Source organism: Patella vulgata, chromosome 2 (genome assembly GCF_932274485.2).
Source record: "Patella vulgata chromosome 2, xgPatVulg1.2, whole genome shotgun sequence".
Taxonomy (NCBI): Eukaryota; Metazoa; Mollusca; class Gastropoda; family Patellidae; genus Patella; species Patella vulgata.
Genome location: NC_065880.2, coordinates 79,652,504 through 79,679,605, shown reverse-complemented (window position 1 = coordinate 79,679,605; position 27,102 = coordinate 79,652,504). Strand labels below are relative to the sequence as shown.

The 27,102-nt window shown below is 34.8% G+C and overlaps 2 protein-coding genes across 8 annotated transcripts in view; one reads left to right on the top strand and one right to left on the bottom strand.

Annotated features, from left to right (window-relative positions):
- Positions 1-8,986, bottom strand: part of LOC126809914 (serine/threonine-protein phosphatase 6 regulatory subunit 3) — a 41,708-nt gene extending 32,722 nt beyond the window's left edge. For all 4 annotated transcript variants that reach the window (XM_050534770.2, XM_050534771.2, XM_050534773.2 and 1 more), the window contains exons 1-9: positions 8,662-8,986; positions 7,172-7,237; positions 5,799-5,878; positions 5,073-5,159; positions 4,199-4,385; positions 3,284-3,421; positions 2,561-2,626; positions 2,181-2,293; positions 958-1,071 (exon numbers count right to left, since the gene is read on the bottom strand). In XM_050534770.2, the coding sequence (XP_050390727.1) occupies positions 958-1,071; positions 2,181-2,293; positions 2,561-2,626; positions 3,284-3,421; positions 4,199-4,385; positions 5,073-5,159; positions 5,799-5,878; positions 7,172-7,231 (845 nt within the window). In that variant the 5' untranslated portion in view covers positions 7,232-7,237; positions 8,662-8,986. The remainder of the gene's footprint in view (positions 1-957; positions 1,072-2,180; positions 2,294-2,560; positions 2,627-3,283; positions 3,422-4,198; positions 4,386-5,072; positions 5,160-5,798; positions 5,879-7,171; positions 7,238-8,661) is intronic.
- An 82-nt stretch (positions 8,987-9,068) lies between these two features.
- LOC126809931 (SIN3-HDAC complex-associated factor) overlaps positions 9,069-27,102 on the top strand; it is a 37,283-nt gene continuing 19,249 nt past the window's right edge. The window contains exons 1-2 of one of the 4 annotated variants that reach the window (XM_050534811.2): positions 9,069-9,208; positions 11,067-11,310. In XM_050534811.2, coding sequence (XP_050390768.1) covers positions 11,083-11,310 — 228 coding nt within the window. In that variant the 5' untranslated portion in view covers positions 9,069-9,208; positions 11,067-11,082. Of the gene's footprint in view, positions 9,209-9,318; positions 9,382-9,765; positions 10,110-10,803; positions 10,870-11,066; positions 11,311-27,102 lie in introns of those variants that run through there. The other 3 variants (XM_050534812.2, XM_050534813.2, XM_050534814.2) reach the window with 3 other exon arrangements.

The window sequence follows — 27,102 nt, the reverse complement described above, 5'->3', positions numbered from 1 at the left end:
GGAGCTAGAAATTGGCACAAATGGGTCGCAACACATATAATAAGAATTTATATAAACTGTTTTACATTCAATCATTTCTGTTTTACTGTGAATTGTCATCAGTTATGTTCGTCGATATACGCCAGAAGTCTCAACCGAAAGTCAGTTTCTAGCGTCTGGTTATTCCAGTCAACATCGATAGTATTTATTGTGCATGCTCTACAAATAAGAATATGGCATTACCGTTTGATATGACATGTGGAATATACGTCTAGCCTCATTCTTTGAGCACCTTGTTACAAATTGCACTGAAACGCATTATGGTACAAGATTTGTGTACCAAGAGTAAAATGTTTATTTTGTCCGAAATATTGGATATCAGAAGCCCATTTTTTCCAGGTAAGATCACCACACCAATGCTGATTTAAATTGCAAAAAAAATTCGTGTTTTCAATGTCGAAGATTTTGGATGATATTGGGTTACGGACTTAGCTACTTTAACACAAACAGAACACTGAATCTACTGAAAGATCAGCCACTGGCTGAAATCTTTTACATGTAACTTGTGTGGGACACATTTGTATAAAATTTCTTTTCAAGAAAATATTTAATCCTCTCATTCGGCACATTCTTTGATTAAACAGAGAAAGATAGAGAGAGACATTGGGTTTAATGGCCACTCGATACAAACTAAGTCATTTTGGGACTAATATATGGTTCAATTTTATTTCAATTATTCGCTTAAATGTAGGGGTCTTTAGCAGTGGGGGGAAACCGGAGGACCTGGAGAAAACCCATGAGGTTGGACAGGCGACCCTACTACTTGTCACGTTCAACTGGGGAATTGAACCCCCGTCAGTTGACTCAATGACAGATCTTATGATACAGTGAGCACGCTAACCTTTCGGCCACCCAACCCCCCTCCTTGATTAAACAAAATATTTTTTTTTTTAATATATAATATTATTATATTCTTACCCCTGTCTTCGAACTTCTAATAAAGTATGAATAACAAATAAACCATTAACTAAAACAGATTCATTCTTTTCTGTATCTAACATATTCGTTAATAATTGACTAACAGTTTCTTCTCTGAAAAATAAACCACAAAAAGTCAAATGAAATGAAATGGGGTTTAACGTCCTACTGTTTTGCTCTGAACTGGGCTAATGAAGACGGGCATACGCCATACAGTGTGCTATGAGGGAATTTTGCCCGGACAGCGGCACTACGGCCTACTCTTATATTGAATTCCAACTGTCAAGGGATCTTTTACGTGCACGCCAATGTGTACACGGGACCTCGGTTTTTGTCCCATCCGAACGACTAGACACAAAAAGTCAAAGAAAATCATGGTTTGACTGTCGTTACATATGAATGAATATTCCAAGTGCCATGGGATTTTGCAAAAATTTGGAAGTAGGCTTAAAATATCTGGAAATGTTTTCTCACACAACAACCGATTTTTAATCTGGAGTAGAATTCTGTTATGTGATGGTCAATGTGTTCACAGATTGACTGTGAGTATTTTTCCACTTGAGACTTTCTAAGTGAGAATTAAGAGCAGGACGATCTTTACCCTCTTCAGATGAAACGATACAAATATCTCCCAGATATATTATACATCAATTTCTAGCACAATAAAAGGGTATATGTTAATAAATGAAAAGGGGTTTAACATCTTACTGTTCTGCTCCGAACTTGGCTAATGAGCTAAAATTTTGCCCGGAGAGCGGCACTACAGCCAACTCTTATATCGAATTCCAACTGTCAAGGAATCTTTTACATGAACGCCAATTTGTACATGGGACCTCGGTTTTTTGTGAGAGAGAGAGAGAGAGAGAGAGAGAGAGAGAAATGGGGTTTAACGTCCACTCGACACAAACTAGGTAATTTCGGGACTAACATATGGTTTAATTTTATTTACATAATTTGCTTCTGCGTAGGGGTCTTTAGCAGTGGGAGGAAACCGGAGGACTCGAAGAAAACCCACGAGGTTGGACAGGCGACCCTACTCCTTGCCACGTACAACCGGGGATTCGAAACCACGCCAGTCGATTCAATGACAGACTTTATGATACAGCGCGCGCACGCTAACCATTCAGCCATCCAACCCCCCTCGGTTTTTTGTACCATCCGAACGACTAGACAGCTGTCCTTGTAAGGCGTATCTATTAATAGTAAAGATAATTGTAACTTACAATTCCATGGTAACTAATAGTGGATCAGGATCAGAAGAATCTTGTTGCTGTATAATCTGTTCTCTTCCTAATCTTACAATATCACATAAAGACTGGGCAGCATTACAATGTATCTACAATATAAACACATCACATAAAGAGAGGGAGAGGGAGAGAGAGAGAGAGAGAGAGAGAGAGAGAGAGAGAGAGAAATGGTGTTTAACTCCACTTGACACAAACTAGGTCATTTCGGGACTAACATATGGTTTAATTTTATTTCAATAATTCGCTTGTGCTAACCAATCGACCATCCAGCTCCCCTCTAGAATGTATAAACAGTAAGGGTTATATTTGACTGTTTAATGATATCATAGTCTACCAATATAAAACATGTGACTTACATCTTCATCTTTTTCTGGGACAATACTAGCTACTAATCGTTCTACTACTTTCTGTTCATTTAACCACTGAAACATAAAACATGGCAAAAAGTTACAAAACAGTTGTCATCTTTTTTTTCTTTTTAAACATAAGGCAAATTTCAAGTAAATGTTTATTTAACATGGTAAATTAGACCATTAACACCAATAAATACATCAAGATCTTGACTGATAGAGAGATATTAAATGGGGTTTAATGTAGGGCTGGCAATTGATACGAATTTTAAATATCGATATCGGCAACCATTTCGGCAATATCAATATATCGAATTTAAAATTTGAAGTTGAAAGAAATAACTGTTTGTATGATAATAATGCATTTAAATGTGTTATTTTTCAAATAAAAAAAAAACTATGATTCTCAAACTATATTTTCTTAATGTTTGTTTCGTCCACAACTTATCTGATGAGGTTATTAACAAAATAGTATTCGCAGCTTCGCGCTCGCCATCAATCACTGTTGACAAATATGTACACAATATGTACACAGGATAGTGTTTTTTTCATTCCATCCGAACAACTAGACCCCCCCCTGCCTTCGACCTGTACCCACTGACAAGGGGGATTGAGGACCTTTCTCGGCCATCATGGGGATTACACCAGAAACCTCCCGTTTAACGAGCCAGGGTCTTAATCACTGAGCCACCGCGGCTTGTATATTTGAGCTGATAATATAATACTTACATCTATCACAGCCCTTCTAATGGTAATAGATTCTATACAAGTTATAAGACGTAATAATAAATCCATTATAGCTGAAGTCCCTATATGACGTAACAAACTTCCTACAAAATCTTTCCTACTTTTTAAATATTCAAATATCTGAAAAAAATAAAAAGGTATATCAGACATGAATAAATATTTTGTAAAACCATAAACAGTGGAAATATGTCAGAAAAAATTAAATATTCGAATATCTGAAGGAAAAAAAAAGAAATATCAGATCTTACTACATATTTTGTACAACTATCAACAGTGGAAATGTCAGAAAACATTCATCTTTTTAAGTACAAGGATGACCAAAAGCCATTGAAAATTTAATTTTATACTTGTTTGGTGGGACATATTACGCAAATTTGTCTGTGATATCTTTGAATTCATCATCAATAAGGGCCACTGACCAATTTTTATAAAATACCATTAAGAATTCTGTCCAATATCACATTCATAGGCTTTAAATGTGAAACAATAATCATGGAGTAAGTCCAAAGTTGACAATTCTTGATTCCAAAGGAAATGAAATGTGGTTTAATGTCCTACTGTTAGGCTCTGACTGGGCTAACAAGACGGGTATATGCCATACAATGCGTTTTGAGGACAATTTTGCCCAGGCAGCAGCACTATGGTCTACTCTTATATCGAATTCCAACAGTCAACGGATCTTTGAATGCACGCCAATGTGTATACACAGGACTCTGGTTTTCAGGAGTAGACAGCTGTCCTTGTCAGGCCTTCCATCCGCCACCTTTGACAAGGGGGAAACCACGTCGGAAAATCCCTTATTTCAAAAGAGTTCCTCCTTCATTTACAACAATACTAAATGAACATATTAGTAGACGCAAATGTGGGCGTGTATAATAAAAACAAACATCCTCTCACCATTTCACTTTTCCTAGTTATTAACAGTCCCATTACTTTACTGAAGAAACTGGCTAACAATGGATTTAATGGTTGATCAGACTCGAGGAACGAGTAAAGTTTATCTACTAACTCCTCATCACCTGCTAATTTGTCATTTATCTGGGAGACATCAGATGTTAATAACTCGCACGCTGTATTCGGATACCTAAAATAATAGCATGCAATACAAAATATAACTGAAAATATAATCAAGAGCATATACTTTTGTTAAATTAACATGCAAATGACTCGTTAATTCTGATCGACTAAATCCAATCATAAAACTTCTATAATTATTTCAATATCTCCAAATAAGACTATAAATGAATGAATAATGTTATTTCAACAAAAACAGGGCAATAAGAAGCGAACAAATTCAGAGACTTCTTACAAAAAATGTAAAGATGGAGTTGTCTCCCCTTAAATTACCTAATATCAACTTATATACCACATTTTGTGTTATCAAAATTACAAATAAAACATAAAACATAATATCAGTAGCAATACCACATCATTTCTATTCATTCCATTTATCAAAATATAAATAAATATAGGAAAAAATTTCAAAAATTGTAAAATGTAAATTTTGACCAAAAAATAGAGTTATCTTTCCTTACACCACAAAAGTCATTTTATGACAGTCACTACAATGAACATAACCATTTCTTTTTTAATCGACAAGACAGAAGGTCTATAAAAAAATATTCACAACTTGAACTAAATAGAAAATTTAGGACTTGAGTACATTGCAAACTGTTAAATTTTCAAAATCAATATGTATATTTAACAATTAGTATGATTAATGGCCGCAAATTTTCCCGAATGATTTAAGTTTATTAACTAGAGAACTTACTTAAATCTAACTTTTTCTTCTACTTCTTCAGAAGGATCAGTGGTTATCATGTTCACCATTGATTCCATATTTTCTGGCAGAATCAGGCTAAAATAGAATAGGATAGTGGTTAAGGTTTCAGCATTATCGCCGTGAAACAGTTTGGACAAATGACATGCTTATCGTACACATGCCTTCCCAAATGACAAGTAATAAAATTAACACCATTAAAATAAAATAAAACTTCAAAAGAGTCGTATTCTCTGTGTAAATTTCCAAGCCCATCTCAAGTAAACAAAACATGTGACGGATTGTACAACTGACAACAATTTAAGAGTCTTGAATGGAATGATATGGAGTTTAACGTCCTACTGTTCTGCTCCTATACTGGGCTAATGAAGACGGGCATACGCCATACAGTGTGCTATGAGGGGAAATTTTGCCCGGGCAGCGGCACTATCGCCTACTCTTATATCGAATTCCAACTGCCAAGGGATCTTTTACGTGCATTCCAATGTTTACACGGGACCTCAGTTTTTCGTATCATCCGAAGGATTAGACAGCTGTCCTTGGCAGGCCCTCCATCCTGCATCACTGACAAGGTGAAACTACATCGGAAAATCAGTATGAACTTTTCCGGCCAATGCAGGGATCGAACACCCGACATCCAGGCTAGTGAACCAGCAGTCTGGAATGGAATTAAGACTGTCAGATCACTATGTTTGGAATTGTGGAAAAGAAACTTACAAATCAACAAGTTTCCTGTTTTGAGCTTTACATTCCTGTAGAATATCATCTTCATCCATTAATTCATGTAACGTGACATCCTGAAAAATATACATACAATTAAAGTATTTTATGAGTTCAATTGTGATGATAGTGTTGTGGATAGTTTTAGAGGAGATACAGTAGTACACAAAACTCTAGTTGTAGTTTATTGAAACAGCACCCAGTTTTGAGAGAGAAATGGGGTTTAACGTCCACCCAACACAAACTGGGTCATTTCGGGACTCACATAATATGGTTCAATAATTCATTTGCGTGTATAGGTATTTAACAGTGGGAAGAAACAGAACCTGTAGAAAACCAACGAGGCAAGGATGGACAGGCAACCTTACTCCTTGTCATGTACAACCGGGGAATCAAAACCATGTGACTAAATGGCAGACCTTATGATACAACACGCATGCGCTAACCATCCGGCTATCCACCCCTAACCCAGTTTGAAGGCTAACTAAAAAGAAATAGCCAATTAAATAAACATAATTACTGGCATCAACAGCAAAAATTCTTATGGATCAGCATATCGAAGAGGCAAAAAACTAGTACAACGTTTATTCTTTTTAAGAAAAAACGTGGACTTTTTGTTCGTCAAAATTTACTTTTTGTTCGTCAAAATTTACTTTTTCATTCATCTTAAAGCACTACTATTTAATTCTTAACTATTTAATAATTTCCATAAAGATATCTAGGAACAGTTTATGGGATATGTTCGATAACAAAACTAGGACGTAAAGATTGTGACCATCTTAATTTCCATGTTTACTTGATTCTCCATGGGATAATAAAAATAAAACGAGGCCATTTTACAAAATACACAAGACAGCTTTAACCATGTCAGTTTAATTACATCACACAGTGAGGCACAAGCAAAGGAAATCAAATAAAATGATGTTCAATCTCCTACTTTTCTGCACCGACTGGGCTAATGAAGGCGGGCATACACCATGCAGAGTGCTACAAGCAGGGCTGGGGTAATGGTAATGGTAATGGAATGTAATCATTACAGTTTTTAAGTAATGGCCATGTAATGAGTAATGGAAATTTTGCCTGGACAGCGACGCTATTGCATAATACTCTTATATCAAATTCTAACTTCAATCCTTCATTACTTGACAAAGGGGAGCCACGCCGGATATCCCAATGAACTTTCTCAGCCAATACCCAGATCGAGCATTGGACCTTCAGGTTAGCGAGCCAAAGTCTTACTGAGCCATTGTGGCTTCTGACAAGCAAGAGGAATACTGTCTGAAAAGGACAGCATTTTTATTGGACATTGTCTTTGACTGGTAAGTTATTTGCAGATCAGATGTATGAGATAATAAAATTGTATACACTACCTCCTTGTCTAACAAGGTATCAATGTGGGTCGAGGTGAGCAAGTTAAATTTCCAAAACATTGTTTACTGAAAAACATAAAAGAAATCCTGTAAATATGTATGCATTTTGAAAAATTATTAAAACTAAGTGTATGTAATTAAAATATGAAGACAAAGACGGACAATAAGTTAGCTCCATTATAGTTGGCATGAAAATCCCTAACAACATTGTGACTTTAAAATAATCCGGAGTCTAGACAGCGGATCAATACAATGTAAGGTTAGAATGAACCAGTCCTTTAAATAATTCGAGTGCTGGTGGACATATTATTGAAGCAATGGCTACGAGCCATACTAACTCAATACAAATTGGTACCATTCCATTCATTGACGCAAATTCCATGAATAATTTACATAAAATTCATCTTCAAATTGTTATGTACATGTACATATCCTTCTCAGTTTCATATTACCGGTATGCCATTTTCTTCTTCAGCACAAAACCCCATCATGAATAATTGTTTTATTACTGTTATTGAGATTTATCTATTAAGAGAGATTAACAATCCAGTTTGATTAATGAGACAGAGATGATTTAATAATAGGGCTAAGTCATTATGGTCCAACTACAATAATAAACAGTTATCTGTTAGGTCATAAAAGATGTGGCCTCAACAAGCAACTGAAATGTAGATCAGTACCAATACCACATGTGGATCAATCAAGATCAGTACTGATACCAAGGGGGGGGGTCAATCAAGATCAGTACTAAAATCACAGGTGTATCAATCAAGATCAGTAACAATGGCAAAGAGGTGTCAATAAGCTCTCAGTCAACAACAAGTATGGAATTCAGAAGTAAGAATAGATTGTCTGCGATATCACCTCGGTGGAAGCGGACGGAAAATACAACTAACTCACACACATACTCAGAAGTAAGATGGGAATTTGTGAACTCAACACCATGAAGTATGAAGGCCAAGAAGCCATTTAAAATTTTAAATGATTCTAAGAAGGATTTCACAGATACTGCCTAATTGCAGATTTCAAAATAGTCACTGTTCTGTTCTTCATAAATCACAGTGTGATAACTTTTACTTCAAGTGCTATGCTGTATAACAATATTCATAAGTTCTACTTTCATGAGACAAAATATTTCCTCATCCTATTAATTATTCTTCCTGGCCCTGCTAGTACTAAAATAGGCTAATAAATAATGTTGTGTTGTGATGTGTTGCATGCGAGAAGGGCAGTTGAATTTTGTTACGAAATAAAAACATTTAAAATCAAATGGGTGTTCATCAGTCTTTGACCGCTGAACAGTTGACAAGTACTAGTAGATCTAATCATTTGACATTGTAATCTAACTCGAGTCGAAGTCATCTGACCATTTGTTTATATAAATCTCTTCTTTTTTTTCTGACACGGCGGTTATTGATACAATAAAAACCTCTTTTAAAAATAAATATATGACCAATACATTGTCTAATTACTACGTTATTACCACTTACACTTGAATGATGCTTTCAATACTAAAAATAAAAACTGGTAGCGATATAAATGTATTTTTGATACTCTGTTATCGGGCACTATTTCTCCATTTTAATCTGTCTGAATGTGCACTCCTGTCCTTTTTAAACGTCTATTACGAGATCACCAAGGACTGGTGAGTTGAAATATTTCGTAAAATAGTTACATGAAGCTGTCTTGGTTAATTTTGTGGTATGACAGCAAAAAATATAGCGTAATTTTAACGAAATTAAAACACTTTTATGCCTTTAGGCGGGAAATACCAAAGTTCTTCCCAAAATGGCGTCCGCTGAACTATCAAGTCTCGTCCATCCCATAATTTGTGCGAGATCTCGCGCGGGGTCAAAACAGCTGTCAAGCTCGTAATCTTCAACCAACGTTAGTTGGATGGCTTCAGTGAATAAATACGTGACCACTGAGAAACGCAGCTTACTAAGTGTGAAAGAAGTTGGTCATTGTTAACGAGAAAAAGTCTCAGTGAAAAATTGGATAGATAACATTTGTTTTTAACTGACAGTCTCTTAAAAGGTAAAAATCATACTTATTTTTTAACATTTTATTTGGAAACAAAATGTGTTACTTGGACATGCGTAGATTCTCCAGGATGGTCGTTATGAAATAGATTCGTACACACACAACGAAAGAGACCAGAAGTAAAGACAAAACTTTAGGAGACGACAGCTGAACTAAAACGCCGCCAAGTAAAGCAAATTATTATTTTTTTTAATCTTTCAGCTTTCGAATGAATGTCATCTTTTCTTTGAACAGTTCATTTCTTCAAAAAAAAAAAAAGAATGTCGGTGTCTCTCATTCGAACAAGGAAACGTTGTCGTTTTTGAAATTTTTAAGAATTACGTAACAAATTTTATAATACTTTGCGTGTAAGAATTTATTTTAAAGCTATGGACAGTTTGTGATGTGAATTGTGGGTTGACATTCCTAAAACATCTAAATACTTTGCCATCAAAAAACTTTTTTTCCCCAGAAAATAAAACAGGAACAGCGCGAAATTTTCTGTGTCTGCCGACTTGACAAAGGACGCTTCGCTGCGGCGGGCCCCATAATTACGTAAAAGCTCAAAGAAAAAAAACCGTGACAACTGTTTAGGGATCTGGGTCAATGAACGGAGGACACTTTTCAGTGAAAAATATGTTTTCAAAATTTGTCTTGAATTGATTTTTCATCAATTTTGTCATAGGAATGTCAGGGCGGATTTTGATTCGCGAATACGGAGTGACGTAGGCAGAAGTCAACATGTCTGTCTGCTTTGCCCCAGTGACCGATGAATAAATCATTATAATGAGAGTATATTAAGCTTGATCCTTTTCCAGCTGCTCGTTACTCGAAGTGTACGCGAGAGAGGAACAAGTTTACGAGTGATTGTGTATCGTGCTGCTGAGCTTTCTTGGATACGGCTTTTTTTTAGGGGGTATGAGTACTGTTCAATTTATTGTATGCATGTCTTCTCAAGTTAGCTGTGATGTCGGGATATCATAATTTGTAAAATGGAAAAATAATTTATTGTACCGACAACTAACGAAATTCGCACTTGTTCGATTCAAAGATTTATTGCCTGTGGATAATTTACGTAATTTGTGCATATTTAACCTAGTAACAGCGTACCGACTGAACTAGAGCAAAGGCAAGGGGCCAATGAACTCAGCTAGGTTAGCCCGCCATGGATGGGTGATTTGCCGCCGCTCTTTACAAATTGATCTCGTTTAGGGGATCGAAAACGCAATCGAAATTTGTGACAGCGGGAAATTTTTGTAGATAGGGGATTTGTTTATAACATATAATGCTTTCTGAGGTGTTGTCATTGATTTTTGTGAAGTTTATCGGTGCTCAAAGATCTTCGCTTTATTCAGTGTCACGCAGTACGCGCCTCACATAGTAAAGCAACGACTTGTCTGAGTGGGCGTTACTTATAAATTACATATAAAACTAGGTACATGTACCAACACTCTAAAAAGGCGTAACTTGACTACACAAAGCCAGGATTGTGTGTGTGTGGGTTAAACTAAACCTCAGTCTTAATGAGTCACATTTTCAATGTGTGTGAATTCGTTTTTAAAAGTTTCTTAGTACTACTCGTAGATCTATAAGTTGATGGGATTCTAAACTAGCGACACTATAGTTTTTTTTAGGCCTCCTTACTTATAGTTGTCATTCTTAAAATAATTGAGCAGGTATAATGATTTTCTTTGAAATATCAATCGGCTTTATGTGCCAAATCACTAAGGAAAAAATTATTAAGAAATTGATTTCCTAGTTGTGAATTTTTATATGTAGTTAATGACATTCACATTCTTTAAAAATTTACTTTCCAGTGTTTATGATTTTATTTCTCTATGAAAATAATTCTTGGATGTTTATTTAATTTCAGCAAATATTGGATCATAATGTTCAGTTTTCACAAACCAAAAATTTATCGCAGCATAAATGGCTGTTGTATCTGCCGTGCGAAGTCCTCGAGCTCTCGCTTTACGGACAGTATCAAATATCAGGATCAGTTTGAAAAGTGTTTCCGGATTAGAGATTCACGACATGGAGAAATATGTAATGCGTGTGTTTTATTGGTGAAAAGATGGAAAAAATTACCAGAAGGAACAAGCAGACATTGGCATCATGTAAGTAAACAAATTTTTACATTAACACACTCAACATTTACAAATCTTCAGTGATTCTTTGTTCATCTACCTGAATTTTGAAAATGGATTTATTTACATGGAAGCTAGATAAAAAAAAATGAGGTGTAATGCTCAAGTCACATTAACTGTATTATTACACTGAATTAACATCGTGATTAAGTTCAGATGGAGTCTTACTTAACAAAAAAAAAAACCAAGAAAATAACTGTGGACAGATTTTGAAATTTCTTCGGGGGTTACACTCTATTATAAAATGGGAGAATATGATTTACTGGGAAAACAAATGAGCAATTCTAAAACACTTACTGCCTTAATAAATTTTTTATTTGTGGGAATATTTTTTTGTGAAATCGAATTTAAACAACCTGAGATAACATAATAAAGGTTAGTGGTAAGGGTTTTATAATTGTTTATTGATATTGCTTGGTTTTGTGGTAAATCGAAATGTCTGATGGCTCAGGCCTTGATAGCATGCACCACCTTCTTAATTCACCTGCAGACGCTAAATTCTTTTTTTACAAACAGAAATAGATACTAATCATGAATGTACATGTATAATAAGATCAATACAGGTCTAGTCAAATTTAATACGTAATGTCTTTTATCTGACAGCTGTTCGTGAACATTTCATACCCTTTCATTCAAACATTTTCCTATGTCCAGAACAGGAAATTCATTTAGGAAATGACATTTTATAGTGTTAATAGCAGACCTATCTGTACATCAGTTGTGTAGGCTACCATACAATTAAATCATCAGCAGGCCAGAATAAAAGATAGTACACAATCACAGGTACTTTTATTTTAAAACATTTGGTCTTAAATTTTTGAAATCGATCAGATTTAAGTACAATTCTGACCATTTAAAGCTTTCTATTTATTTCACCTCACCATTATCTGTATGTGACAGATGAAACAATGATCTAACTCTGCACCTTTGAGGGAGAGTACCATGTAGTTACCAAGTAATACGGAAGTCAAAATTATTGGCATGTCAGCACATATTTATTATACTACATTTACACAAATGTTCTTGACACTATTAAATACGAGACAACTATATTATAAGAAACCATAGAAACAAACATGAAACTTGGATTTAATTTCATTTCATTTACGGTCTGTACTACACGTACAATAATAATGATTTAATTTACTTGATAGTGTGCCTAAAATCAAACTCCACTAGGTGCCAATATAAACAAATTCAAACATATCACAGTTAGATCAACAATGAATAAAAAAAAATATGTAATAAAAACAAAAATGACATTTTTAAAAGCTATGCACTGAATAATCTGCTAAACTGTTTAAACATTTACACAGACAATGGTCTCAGTTTCATTTGATGTGTTGATACATGATAGACTTGTAATCACTCTCAATCTGTCCATTGTTGTCTGAATTTATCATTTTCTTAGATCTTAAATAAATTAGATTAAACTGAAACAAAGGCTATTTACTTAGGTTTGGCATTTCTTCAGGCTGGGCTCTTTAATCACTAGGCCTATTTAAATAACAATCTGGTCAGAGTTAATTACAATTGGGTCACCTCAGGGTATCTTTTTAATCTGCAAGTAATTAATTAATTTAACCCCCTTCATTTGGTAAATAATTCAATTTAAGTTGATTATCTTTAAGATCTGATTGTGTTTAGATCTTACGATTTATGACACTTCTTTTTGAGAAGGTTTTATTTTGATGGCAGCCATGTTAATATAAATGCTAAATTAAGATAAGCTTACATTTTAGTATTAGTATTTCTCACAGAATATGAAATGTGCATGATACTTTTTTAGTTCAAGGGGCATTTGACACTTAAGTTAAACATGAAAAAACTTAAGGATTATAATTTGTACACATTGAGTTCCTGTGTTTAAAAATGCAAAATGAATACAGAATAATAATAACAAAATCATGATACACATGTAGTTAGCCAGCCGAGCTGAAAATTATGATTTTAGAGTACAAAATGTCTGTCATTGAGTCAAGTGGTGTGGTTTTGATATTAAACCCACTTGTACGTGACAAGGAGTAGAGTCGTCTGTCCAACCTTGTGGGATTTCTTTGGGTCCTCTAGTTTCTTCCCACTGCTAAAAGACCCCTTGAAATAAAATTGAACCATATGTTAGTCCCAAAATGACCTAGTTTGTGTCGAGTGGACATTGAACCCCTATTCTCTCTCACTCACTTGATGACAGAAAAGGGATAACTCTGTGCTGGAAAAATTACAGGGACCAGACAGATTGTGCCTGGCGATGTCTGTGACACGTGCTGAAGTACCAGGCTCGCTAACATAGAAATACAGCATCATTCATTGCCCGACAGTTAGTGACAATGTCTCTGACAGGTGCCAAAATTCCAGGCTTGCTACCATATAGAAATACAGCATCATAAATAAAACAACTTATGACTGCTATAAATGTGAAAAATCTTGAAATTGTTATGAATGGTCTGTGTTTGTTTCTAATTATATATTTTAATAACAAAGAGAGAAAAAGTTCAGTCATGACTGATACAATGATAACTGGATCAGAGAATAGATTGATTTTCCGATTATGTACATATCAACATAAAACCTTGACCACAGATTCACACGTTACTTGCACTGACTGTTGTAGTGTTGATGTTGATTTTATGTATTGACAACGAACAACAATAATATAAATATTATACTTGCTGACCAGTGTCCAGCATTAATTTTTATTTTATGTAGATTGTATCTAGATACCTACATATGATATACCATAGCTCTATTTGTAACAGATTATTTTGTCACTCCTGTTAACAGCATGAATTATAATTATTTATTATACACTGGTTTAACAATCCAATAAATTCAATCAGCTTTCTCTGGAACCCAGATATGTTAATTTATTCTCCTACTAACCTTAGTTTGACCCCAGTCACAAAATTTATAACATTGCACACATAGAGAGAAATAATGTGGCTTAATAGAGCTAAACGTTTTTCATTTAGGTAAAAAATAAGAGTATTGAATCTGGCTGATCTGATGTGTTATTTCAATTAGTGATTCAAAATTAATTGAACCAAATGTTTGACAAAATTTATGAGAAAATTGCACACATTGAGAGAAATAATTTGGTTTAAAGGAACTAGCTAGCTAAACCTCTGATATAATGGTCAAAAAAAAAGTGTACAGAATGGGGCTGATGTGATGTGTTATTTCAATTAATTATTGAAATATTTTGTACAGTATTTTAATGTATTAGTATTAGTCATCCACAATTTATACTAATACCCGAAAGTGATTTAAATGAATTATTGCACATATATATATCAGTAAAGTCATCAAAATTTTGTATATATATAATTACTTGGATGACAAATTTTTAAAATATTTTCAATGACTAATTTCGTTTAAAACTTCAAAGAATTTGGATGAATTTGTTTTTGATTAAAATTTTGATTGAAGTGTTTAGAAAATGACTAACTGTCAAAGTGGTGGGAGATCTTTCGACTTCGTTCCTACGCCCACTTTCAAGGAGGGTGACATCGCAGACAAGCTTTTTCTTTTTCTCTAGGTAGTCTAATTTCCTGCCACTGCAAAAGACAGTTACACAAATATGCATTATTGCAATAAAATTGTACCATACATGTAGTTAGTCCAATAAAGAGATTAAAGACCTGATCTCTCTCTCCTCCCCCCACCCATCCCCTCAAAAAATGTTATGTACTGACATAAATAAGTTGATGATTATCACTATAAAGGTCAACAATCCAGGTTATAAATTCAGGTGATGAAAGATTATATCATTGCCATAATTTTATGTGAAGATAACTTGTTTGTTTATGTAATAAGTAACCTGACACGATGACAGTTGAGGTGCTTGACATTGTCAAGATTGTCACATGGATTGTCCCCCCAAAGTCAAAATGAAAAGTACATCTCTATTGTTTTGATTTATGACCACCTACGCCAAAGAAAAATAGAAAAGGATGTTGAATACTAATTACATGTAGTAGCACACAATAACTCTAGCTGTTCACCTACACAAATACTCAAGATAGGTGATGAAATTACTGTTTAATACACAAACCATGTCATAGATACTGATGTGTCTGTCATGTAATACCTGTCACTACAGTACAAATACATGTACATGTGTATCAAGGAAGCTACTGTGTAATATCTAATACACATGTTATTTTAATTACCAATATACAACTCCCAATACATAATACACATTATCAAGGAAGCATAATACACAAACCATGTAATTATAGATACCAATATACAACTGTCTGTTACTCCCATTTCACATGTAATACATGTGTATTGAGGAAGCTTATTGTGGAATACAAAAACCATCCAATTCTGAGTACCAATGTTCTGTCCATTCATACATGTATAAGCAAACCATGTCATTTTAGATACAGCAGTGTCTGTCACATCCTAATTATGTAATAAAAGTCGTACGAGGAACACAGAAATTATACTTGTCTGCGATATCACCTCGTTGGAAGTAGACGTAAAATACAACTAACTAACAACAACAACACAGAAATTATTAAATGATTTTATCCCTTCTTGGCAATAAGTGCCCTGTTGTAATAATAAACAGTAATTCTGTGTCATAACATCCAATGTTTACTTGAACTATTTCAAGGTAATTAATTCTAAATATGTGCCCCACCTTGATTGAAGTATGTATGATGACTAAGTGTATAGCCATGTATAGTTCAATGCCTTATTACATTATGACAACAAAATACCAACTGTACTCAAGGAATTCTTGTTAATTCATGCATTAACACACTTGACTTATTAAAGTTTACTTATGGATGAATGATATCTGGTAAAGAAATTCAATTTCTTATGCCGAGAGAATACTTGCTGTGTGTTACAAATGTTCTTGTAGTAACCTTTACTTGGAGTTAGCTTACAAATTACAATCCATCAATGGAACACTAAAACCAGCAGGCATGTAGATAGTATTTTGATAAGCCGAGGAAAAAGGTTTTTAAATACATATACCAGTAGACAGAAATTTGTGTTATCACAGTGATGCTTAATAAAAATTTCTGAAGTAATCCGATACATGTACATGTACCTATTTTGGACATCAGGATCAGTCTATAACTTACCAAACCAGTATCTAAGTTACCCTGGACCTTTAGGTTAGCAAGGCCCCAGTATTTATAAATAAGGTGAAGGTCCTATTTCATTAGATCATTCCTATACCATTAAAAAAAAATCTGCCATGAAAAACCAGCTGTTGTCAGGTCAGTTGGGTGTTAACACAGTATTTTGTTTTTTAATTGATTTTTTTATTTAACACCTACACTACTGACAACTATTTTAAAAATTACTAATAATAACAGAATCTACTGACTTGTGTAGGCTGGTCATATTAATTCACATCCATTCAGTATTCAGATCGATATAAATTAACATGTCTCATTTGACTGAAATCTGTTACACTACAAACTGTTAATAATTTCTATTGTCAAAATTTTTTGCTGAATTTGCTATTAATATTAATATACCGTAGCTTAATTTATTCTCCGTAAACAATTTACATTTCCGAAGTCTTCAAAAAACAGTGGTGTAATGGCACCTAAGTACATGTAGATAATTGCGTTCCCTGGGCCTCTTGTTTTAGAATCAGTTTAATGACCAGATGTTGAATTTATATAGATTCTCTATTCCCAAGACATTGTAAACTAATTCTTAGCTCATATTTTCAATTTGTCCTGACTAGACACTTGTATCCCAAGACCTAGCTTTATTATGTAAAACCCCAGTCATAAACCAACTTGGTGCCTCTAGTGCATAGGATATTGGCTCATTACCTGGAGATCCAGATCCAGATGTTCGATCCCTGTGTTGGCCAAGAAAGTTCATCAAGAACAATGTATAGTCGTTCGGATGGGACAAAAAAAAACCCTGAGGTCTTTCTTTGGTGTGAACGTAAAAGAACCATTTGAAATTGAAATAAGAGTAAGCCATAGTGCCGCTGTCTGGGCAAAATTTCCCTCTTGGCTGACATATGCCCGTCTTCATTAGACCAGTCGGTGCAAAATTTCCCTCATTCGGTGTAGAACGTTGAACCCCATTTTTTTTTATATCCTAAATTGACGTCTTTTAATAAGAGCGTACATGTACATATCATTGTTATTAAAATCCATATGGAAATCTTTAACCCATTTTATAAATTTCCAAATTCTTGGCTTGTTCTAGAAACCTTTGCTTGTAGGGGAATTAAATATGGGAGGACCCTCAATTCTAACCACAAGTTTTGTCTAGACAAGTCTGACTGGGTCAAACCTACATGTACAAGTTGAAGAGTTCTCAGAGTGGTGCCAAATAAAATAAACAGGCAGCCTGAAATTACCTGTCATCGCCCTACAGCTACTTACATCTTTTAATCAAAGAGTTTACTTGATGGAAGCAAGTAGGGTGTCAAAACTTATTATGTCCTACATTGTACATGTATATTCTTACTGCAAGCGAATTATCTAAATAAAATTGAAAAATGTTGGTCCCAAAATGGTCCAACTTGTGTCCAGTGGATGTTAAACACAATTTTTATGTCTTTCCTAAATATGTTCTTTACTAATTACTTGTAGACTTTAATGGAATTAAAGGGGAAGACACACTATTGCTACTTTTGTTGTGGGTATAACAACCAAACTGGCATATTTTTTATCCCAAACTTATGGACCTGACTTCCTACAACTGGCAAGCAAGTTCTTGACTGAGATTGTGTTGAGTAGACGGATTCTGTTGAGTGGACATGAATCTCTCTCTCTCTCTCTCTCTCTCTCTCTCTTTCTCTCTTCCATTAGGCAACCATGACCCAACCTGTTGTAGATAGTCGGAAAGTCTCCAAAGTTCTATATAAATCTCCTGGTCACAGCTTCCAAATTCTTGACCCAGATAGCTCCCCAACATTTCTCAACCATTTTCCAATTGTTGTGTGTGTTTTGTCTGTAAACTATTTGTTTGAAAATGGTGGTGCAAAGAATGGTGTTTACTAAACAAACGTGACTCATTCTCTCAATGTTTGTAGTGTAAATCAGAATGTTGCTGATGACGATGGGGTCACAACCTTTTGTCTCCTATATGGTAATAGGCCATGTTCCTTGAATTAGCCTAAAAATGACTGGGTGATATTCATAATCTGGCTTATATTATTGTCCCCCACCTTTCGAAGAAAGCAGGGGACTATTAAAATGGGATCATCCGTACGTCCGTCTGTCACATTTTTTTTTTTTTTCGGTAAGTTATGGATGTATCTAAGCTTTGCCCTTATTGACATAAGTTGTAACAGTACCATCCATGAAGCAGGAACAAACTTTTGAGCTTTTTCTGTATTCAAATTTATAAATTTATATTCAATGGAAGAATATTCTCAAACAGCCAAAATGTTGCACCAAAAACCAACTAATTAAATCTTGTTCTCCTCATATCATCGTGTTGTCCATCTTCATAAACATTTCTGACCAATTATTAACCTTAAAAACACCGTCTGTGAAGGGTTCACAATTATATAACCACCATGCATGGCTTGGGCGTTCAGAGTATATAACTTCAACCTTGAATTATAGTGTTTGTTTCCATGGTGAAAAAAGGTGAATCAAGTGTCAGTCGATAGTTTGAAGAAAAATTCATCAATAAGGTTCCGACAAGCAAACAGACAGTTTTATAAACGACATGTTATTTATAGCAGTGAGGATTTTCTCGTCCCATCGCATCAGGTATTTTCGACAGATCAACAAAAGTTATTTATTGCAATTCGGGTTAAGTTTATCCTCTTACTGTCTCCAGTCTCTTAAAGTTACAGACAGAAATTAATTCTTTTTTTCTCCTTACCCACTCTTTAAATTCTCATTATAAACCCAGCCTGTAAACCCCCTAGGATACCCTAGTGATATCTGATAGGTTGTTCCCTGCAGGCATGCCTGACAAGGGGGATAAAGAGAGGGATTGGTCACACTGTGGTACAGATTCACAGCTAGGGGTGGGTAACTCTTGACACTAAATATTTAACTCTCCAACTGTTCTGTGTTGTAAAACTGAAATTGTTTAACCACTGCTGGTCACTTAGAGTTTAAACAGTTTATTGACTTCTCACGTAGGAGAAAAGAGGTCATGAACATGTTTTAAGCCTTAAAATATGTACGAAATGTTTTTGGGTTCAAGTTCAGCCCATTTATGTACTTTTAGTTTTTACAAACATGTGTATGGTGGGTTCGTAATGAATCTGTACGGTACCATTGCTGGTTAAACGTGCATTATGCAAGAGCTAAATCTACGTATTGCAGGTCTTTCTTTGGGCCTGAAATGTTATCTTAATTATTAATTAACTTATCCAGACCATAATCAAGTCTTGATGCCATCGTTACCTAATGCCCTGTTAACTAATGAAAAATCCCAATTTACTGTAAGACAACTCTGACCAATTATAATATTAACCCTGACAGTTAGGAGAGTTGATTTACATACTTATTGGAGAAAATTTAAGACTTGACTTTCTAAGTTTCTGTCTTGTTTCTTTGTTTATGTTTGACTCGCAGATTTTATGCCTTTGTGGATTAAGCAACAAGTTCCTTCTAGATAAATTTTAAATAAATATGAATTAAATATTTGGAAAGTTTATAAATTAGAAATGTTTTCTCTATAGACATATCATTTCCTCTTAAACAAATCTGACCAATTATGTATTAGATTTTAGGAGCTTGCTCATGTAAACTTTGTGGCTCGGTCTTGGATACTTGAGTAATATTATGAAAACACATTACATCTGTTTTCTCTCTCTCTCTCTCCTCTTGCTAGACACTAGAGTTAGACAAAATTCTGGAAATTTTTAAAATTTCAACTAGGTGAGAAGGCCACTTATTGCAAAGTTATCTGGTTCAAGTTATCTGGTTCAGTAGGCTAAATCTCTCAACAGAAACATTGAGTCATTTACGTCATCGTTGTTCAAATTACAATGTGACACACAGCACTTCCCAGGTGGAAATCTTGTGAAATGAAAAATGGCGTGCTTCTCTTTGTTTTGGTCCTTTGAAGCTCGAGACAAGACAAAAAAGAAATCGTCAGTTTTGTTGTAAAGTTCATTTACCTCCTAGTGTCAACAACTATTTAGTTGTTGTGAACCAATGTGACTTCTTAATCTCTTAGTGCTTATCTGCTTTATCTTGTGCGGAAAAGAATTTTAAACAAATATGAAAAATATCAGTGATCTGTATTAAAGATGCATTATGCAAGAGCTTCTGTCTATTGAAGGGTTTTATTTTTTTGTGGCTTTAAATGTTATATCAATTATTATGTAAACATTTATTCACATGACTAGCACATAATCAACTCTCTGGCTCATCGACCAGAACACCGCGACCATTTAAGAGAGTTAAAACAATAAAATAGATAAACAAGACTTTTCAGGTACAATTTATGTTACAGTTTCTCAAAACTTCAAATACTCATAACTTCGCACAGAATAAAGTGATTCAGCTGATATTTTCAGTATATTCATTTTTCATTATCTATTTTTGAACTATTATCTCAAGACTAGCAAGCTCTTTATCTTATTCTTACATAATGCGTCTTTAATTGGATAGACTGTATTTGTCAACTTTTCAAAAATTGGACACTGGAAGTACAATTCAGATTTTCGGTGCAAATGTTAGACCTCACGGTTTCCTAGAAAATGGGAAGCATTGATCAAAAGAAATTTTATATTATTTTGAGGTGATAAAAAAATCTGAGTAGATCGGATATGTCAATTCCAGGTTAGCCACCCTGTAGATGAAGATATTAATGCAAGCAAACTTGTTGATATGGTTACAAGTGTTGATATGGTTACCAGAGTTTGATGGTCAAGTTAATGAGTAAACCAGCGCCTCTTGTAAATGTATTTCCTGGTCAGTTTAAAGCCAAGAATTTGCCTTGGGCTGCAATTATAGCTCACGTACCAAAGCTCTGCATTTCTGAAATGTTTGTGGATATATTATAAGATAAAATATGGACTGTGAGTGATGACTGATTTGTTAAGACATTGACAGAGTTCTGAGACCAAATGTATATGATTCTGGAATCTTTTCTTAAATGTTAATGCATGCACCAAGGGTATTATTGTTCTTGACAGTTGGGCACTGATCCTAAATTGAATAGATTCTTGGTCATGGATTGTTATTATATGAATGGAGTTGGTCCAGATACTGCAGAGCAATGTAGACATACATATAGGTTGAAGATAATATTGATTTTGGCCAGAAACCATTATTTACTACTGCACTAAGTTCAAAAACTAATTACATTTATACAAGAATTCAAATTTCACTTAAAAGCCCCCTTTTTCGCTTTTTACTTCTGTACTTATCATTTCACTTATCTTTCTGCTTTCAAATCTAATCAGAGGTTTGACCTTGAGAGAATTTGATCGCTGTGATCAGGAGTGTTAGGCCTGCAAACCTCATCTGCAATGCCAATCAAATAATTCTCAAGGGGTTAGTCCCATATGAACCAGAAAATAATTGCATTTGGACATTGTGGAATGGATTATTAATGCCACTTCAGTTCTCGATGCATGTGTAAACGATTAATTATGCTAAGAGCATCAATCAGCCTAGAACAAACTTACAACAGGCCTGCCAACCGAAATTCCCCAAATTCCTACATTGCATGCGTATTTAAAAATACATTTATTTATTTTGATCAAACAAACAAAACAGTGAAATGTTTGTATTGAACTTGAAATATGGTCTACTTTTTGATTTTTGGAAATGTCCAGTCTGCTTACCAAAGTTACCAGATTTTATGCAAGAGACAGAATTTGTTTAAACATGGGTATGTTTGAGGTTTTGGAAATGTTAAGCTTGCTTACCAGGTGTTGTGCAAAAGAAAGGCTATCCTTATTCTTTCCAGAATTCACATAACTTCCGATTTCAGTTCTCCAACAGGAGCAACTTTTGCTCATTGAGTAAGGAACCGATTCAATCTTTCTGCTGGCGAGAATGTTCCCTTGATATTCTAGCCTTCGAAGGAACAGTGTCTAGTTTTTGATGCTCTGGAAAAAAATTAGGTCCTGTGTACATGTAAGCATACACATATATGCAGTTGGAATTTGAGTAGACGCAAATGGTGCTGTTCAGGCCAAATTTTAACCATATATACCCATAGCACATTCAATTCATATTCAATTTTGTACCCAAATTTGTGGCTAAAAGCTGTTCCTAGATGTTGGTGACATAATGATCTTGAGACACATCAACAGTTTGTGATGTTTTAAAGTTCAATTTTTCGGATATTTGGTTTATTAGATCTTGAAGAAAATGTCATTTTAGGAATTATCTGATAGCAGATTTGTTATTCTACACACCCGATCCAGCGATCATTGTCAGTCAAACCTGAAACCAACCATTTTAAAACTTTCATCATCATCCAGCAATCTGAACCTTTCACCTCTCCTCCATTTTGTTTCTGTCATTCAATTATCATATGATTTTGCTTTTATTGTTGAACTGTCATTTTATAGTTGTTAGTAGATTTTTATCTAGGGTTAAGTAGGTTTGATTATGGTTTTATCATCAACTTGAAATGCAGTTATCAGTGGTTGTTTTCTGATGTGGTAAATAAACAGATCCGATCCCTCTGGTTTTATCCTGGTAAAATTGTCAATTGTACTCTTACAAGGTCTTCCTTGTACCAATATGGGCATGATGCACTGCACCAATATGGCCTTGGATGTTCTGTACTACACTGCACTAATATGGTCATGGATGTACTGCAATGAACCAATATGGTCATGAATGCACTGCTCGAATATGGTCATATGGTCATCAATGTACTGCACTGCACCAATATAGCCATGCAAAACAAAACAGACAAGACAACCAACCCTGTATGTTCATAATGTGTTTGTTCGTTTGTTTATATATTGTTCTTGAATTCATATGTACACTTAACGTTTACGAGATTTTATGCATTAAAGTTTCCTCTTCTACCTCATCTTCTATTAATATATATAGTTAGCCTTGAAACAAGGTGTGCCATGAAAGGTATTTTGGTTGAGTAATAAATAAGTAGAATTGTCAGGAATTCCTTCTATAACTATGAGATCAGCAATTATCTATTATATGACCTTAAGTCAATCCATGGAATGATTCCAACAAAGTTCATGAAGAATTCACCCAAGCCTCTGCACATGGTGTGTGCTATTTCAAACTGGAGATTATTTGATAAAGTTGGACCTCTCTGACCTTATGATTTAAGACTCTACAGACTTGCACATGGTTTATACTACAGGTTTATGTAACTTACTGTAGTCCCAGTAGAAAGTACCATACCATACTTAGTGAATCATGTCTGATTTTGAAATAGAATACCTAGGGAGATAAGTTTAATTACAGGTAGCTCTAACAATTTAAAGATGCTTTATGTAAGATAGTTATAATAGTTCAAAACTAGATTGAATTACTTTATTCTGAGCAAAATTTTGAAGTTTTGACAAGAAATATTCTTGATTACCAAGTACCATTGCCACGATAATAAACTACGTAAGTCTCCTCCATCTGATGGTCTTGAAACTTGATTATGTGTTTGTCATGTGAATAAATTTCTAAAAAAAAAAATAATTTATGTAACATTTGAAACTAGAAAAAAAAAGACCTGCAAAAGGCTTTAAGTTATGCATTCACTTGTACTGGCAGAGGAACTGTATATAGTGAAAAGAAAAAGTAAAGTTTGGAAGGTTAGTTTTGATGGGTAACTAGGGGGGTTGGATGGCCGAATGGTTAGCACGTGTGCGCTGTATCATACGGTCTGTCATTGAGTCAACTGGCGGGGTTTTGATTCCCCGGTTGCACGTGACAAGGAGAAGGGTCGCCTGTCCAACCTCGTGGGTTTCTTCCGGGTCCTCCGGTTTCCTCCCACTAATAAAGGCCCCTACGCGCAAGCGAATTATTGAAATAAAATTGAACCATGTGTTGGTCCCGGGAAATAACCTAGTTTGTGTCGAGTGGACGTTAAACCCCATTTCTCTCTCTCTCTTGATGGGTAACCAGTATGCTAGTAAGCTCATAGGTCATAAATAGTCTTTATTTACAATGGTCTAAAGACTCTTAATTGACAGTTTCTCAATATCTCATTTGTCTTTCAGTAGCTTAACTAACTAATATGACTTCCAGTTGACCCTATGGTGTTGCCGTATGTTCACTTTAATACTGATCAGTTAAAGGGGGGCTGATCAGACCTGTTAACTAATACCAAACAGATGTTGTTGTACAGTTGAAACATGTAACATGTTGATTGAAGTTACGTAACAGTTTGTATTATGAAGTCTCTTTCCCTTGTGTGCTTTTGAATTATGATTGGGATGTGGTTATGTAACAACTCTTCACAGTCCCCTTTCAGCCTTTTTAGGTCTTTAGCGGCTTTGTGTTAGCTAAACCTAACCCTGTGCTATTATTATTATAACAAAGCTGGGTAGTGTTGTATAATTCTGTCCTCTAAACGGCTATGTGCATTTAGCTGGTGAAGGCTATAAACTCAGATCCATGGTCTTTGAAGGTCAAGGTAATTCTGCTTAATGAAGGTTTATTGAATTAAAATTGAACCATGTATTAGTCCCAAAATAACCTAGTTTTTGTCAAGTGCACGTTAAACTCCATTTTTCTCCCTCTCAAAGATAAAAACAAAAAAAGAGAACCATGTATACACATAGGGATACTGAACTATGGGTCATTTTCAAATTCTGAAACATTTGACCTGTCCGAAGTCCCTAATTTATGTTTGCCACATGTGCTTATGGGCCTGTCTCTATCTTAAACTTCTGTCTCTTTGTAGTCTTAGCACCTGCTTCTGCAATAATAATGTTGCAGACAAGAACAAGAAGCCAAAAACATGATTTTATTTAAAAAATCTTAATTGGTCCAAAAGGAGTAAAGAAAATCTTTCAATTGGATTTAAAAAGTATGACATTGACTGACAGAAATAGTGTATCTGAACATCATGTCTAAGCCATCAGTCTGTCAGTCTGTCTGATTACAGAGTTAGTTGGTGATTGATAAATAAGGTAGATTTCGTGTTTTCAAGATAGCAACAATCTGATAACAGAGATTCATCCTAAATGTCCATCTAATCCTCTAGTCTCAAACCAAAGCCCCAAGGTGTTGAATCTGTGAAAAGTTGATACTAGAATTCAATGTTAAGGGTCTCTTAAAGTATTGTGAATTAAAATCAGGTGTGAGATAGAGATTAAGGTGTTTAGTAACTGTAACACATTCATTCATAGCTCTTCAATTCATCAATGGACTGTTTAAATCTAAATAAATTGTAGACTTGGTTGGTTGTGTCATTCATAGCTCTTCTATTCATCAGTGGACTGTTTAAAATCTAAATAAATTGTAGACTTGGTTGGTTTTGTCATTCCACTTCGATTATTGAAATTGAAAACAACATTTGATTTTGAAATAGTTTTGCACACGTCAATGGTTAGTGAACATTACATCTATAGTTTAAATTTAGTTCAAAGTACTTGTGGAAACAGGTATTATTCAAGCGACATTTCGAAGAGTATTCTCTTAACATCAATGTTGATAATACTCCTCGAAACATATCCCAAATATATTGGTAACGATTTTCAATTTAAGTATGTGTTATTTTTGTTTCCATAATTCAAATGTTTCTGGTAGTTCTGTTATCCAGTTGTTAGAAATATAAACTATAGAGTCCCCCAAAACACTGTTTCTTTTTGGGGGGGGATTGATTTTTGATACATCAAGCATTGTTAGATGTAAATTGACATAGAATTAATTATAGATGCAGTCTTTGTTTACTTTGACCACATCTGATTAAAGCAAGTCAGTAGAGCAGATCAGCAACATATGGTTTTAAAGTCTGGGGGCCAAGGCTCTTAATAGCATCTTTCAACAGTCATCACTAATTAAGGAGAATATGAGAAGTAGGGGTTACCAAATTGTTCCCCAGGCAATCTGGTTTCTCTAACATGTAACCTAACATGTTTCAGAATTATAGGGGTGGTTTAATGCATGGTTTCGATTCCCCACTTCTAAAGACAAGGAGTACGGTCGCCTGTTCAAGCTCATGGGTTTTCTCCGGGTCCTCCAGTTTCTTCCCACTGCTAAAGACCTATGCGCAAGCGAATTATTGAAATAAAATTGAACGATATGTTAGTCCCGAAATGACCTAATTTTTGTCTTGTGGATGTTAAAACCCATCTCTCTCTCTTTCTCCCCCCCCCACTCTCCCTCTCCCTCTCCCTCTCAAAATGATAATCCACTATTTATTGATGAAAACCGGACCTTCAAATTCAAATGGTTGCTCTATTTGTCAATATGGGTACTGTGGTGGTTGTGCATAATGCAGAGTTCCAGCCTACCTAGAACAAGTCTGTGATTTCCAGTGAACTTTGTCAACTTGTGATAATGAACATGTTGACTGTGTTAATAGAACACAATTTTTATGGGAAACAATCACTGGTTTATTCTAAAAGCACGACGTTTCGACAAGTATCCTCTTATTGTTATCGTTGCCAGCACCACAGGGTAAAAATTTAAAGTGTGCCTTTTCCATATAAGACCAGAAAAATAAACACCTGAAATCCAACACCATGTTCTACCCAACCCCACTGTTACAGTTTGTATAACACATTATGTGACCAAATAATGACGCCTACCTAGGAACATCAAGAAAGAAATATAAGACACACCATTTGATTTAAAAGTAATAAGGTTATCCAGACGCGTAGGTGTTGATCAGGCATTAAATAAACTCTAAGGTTAT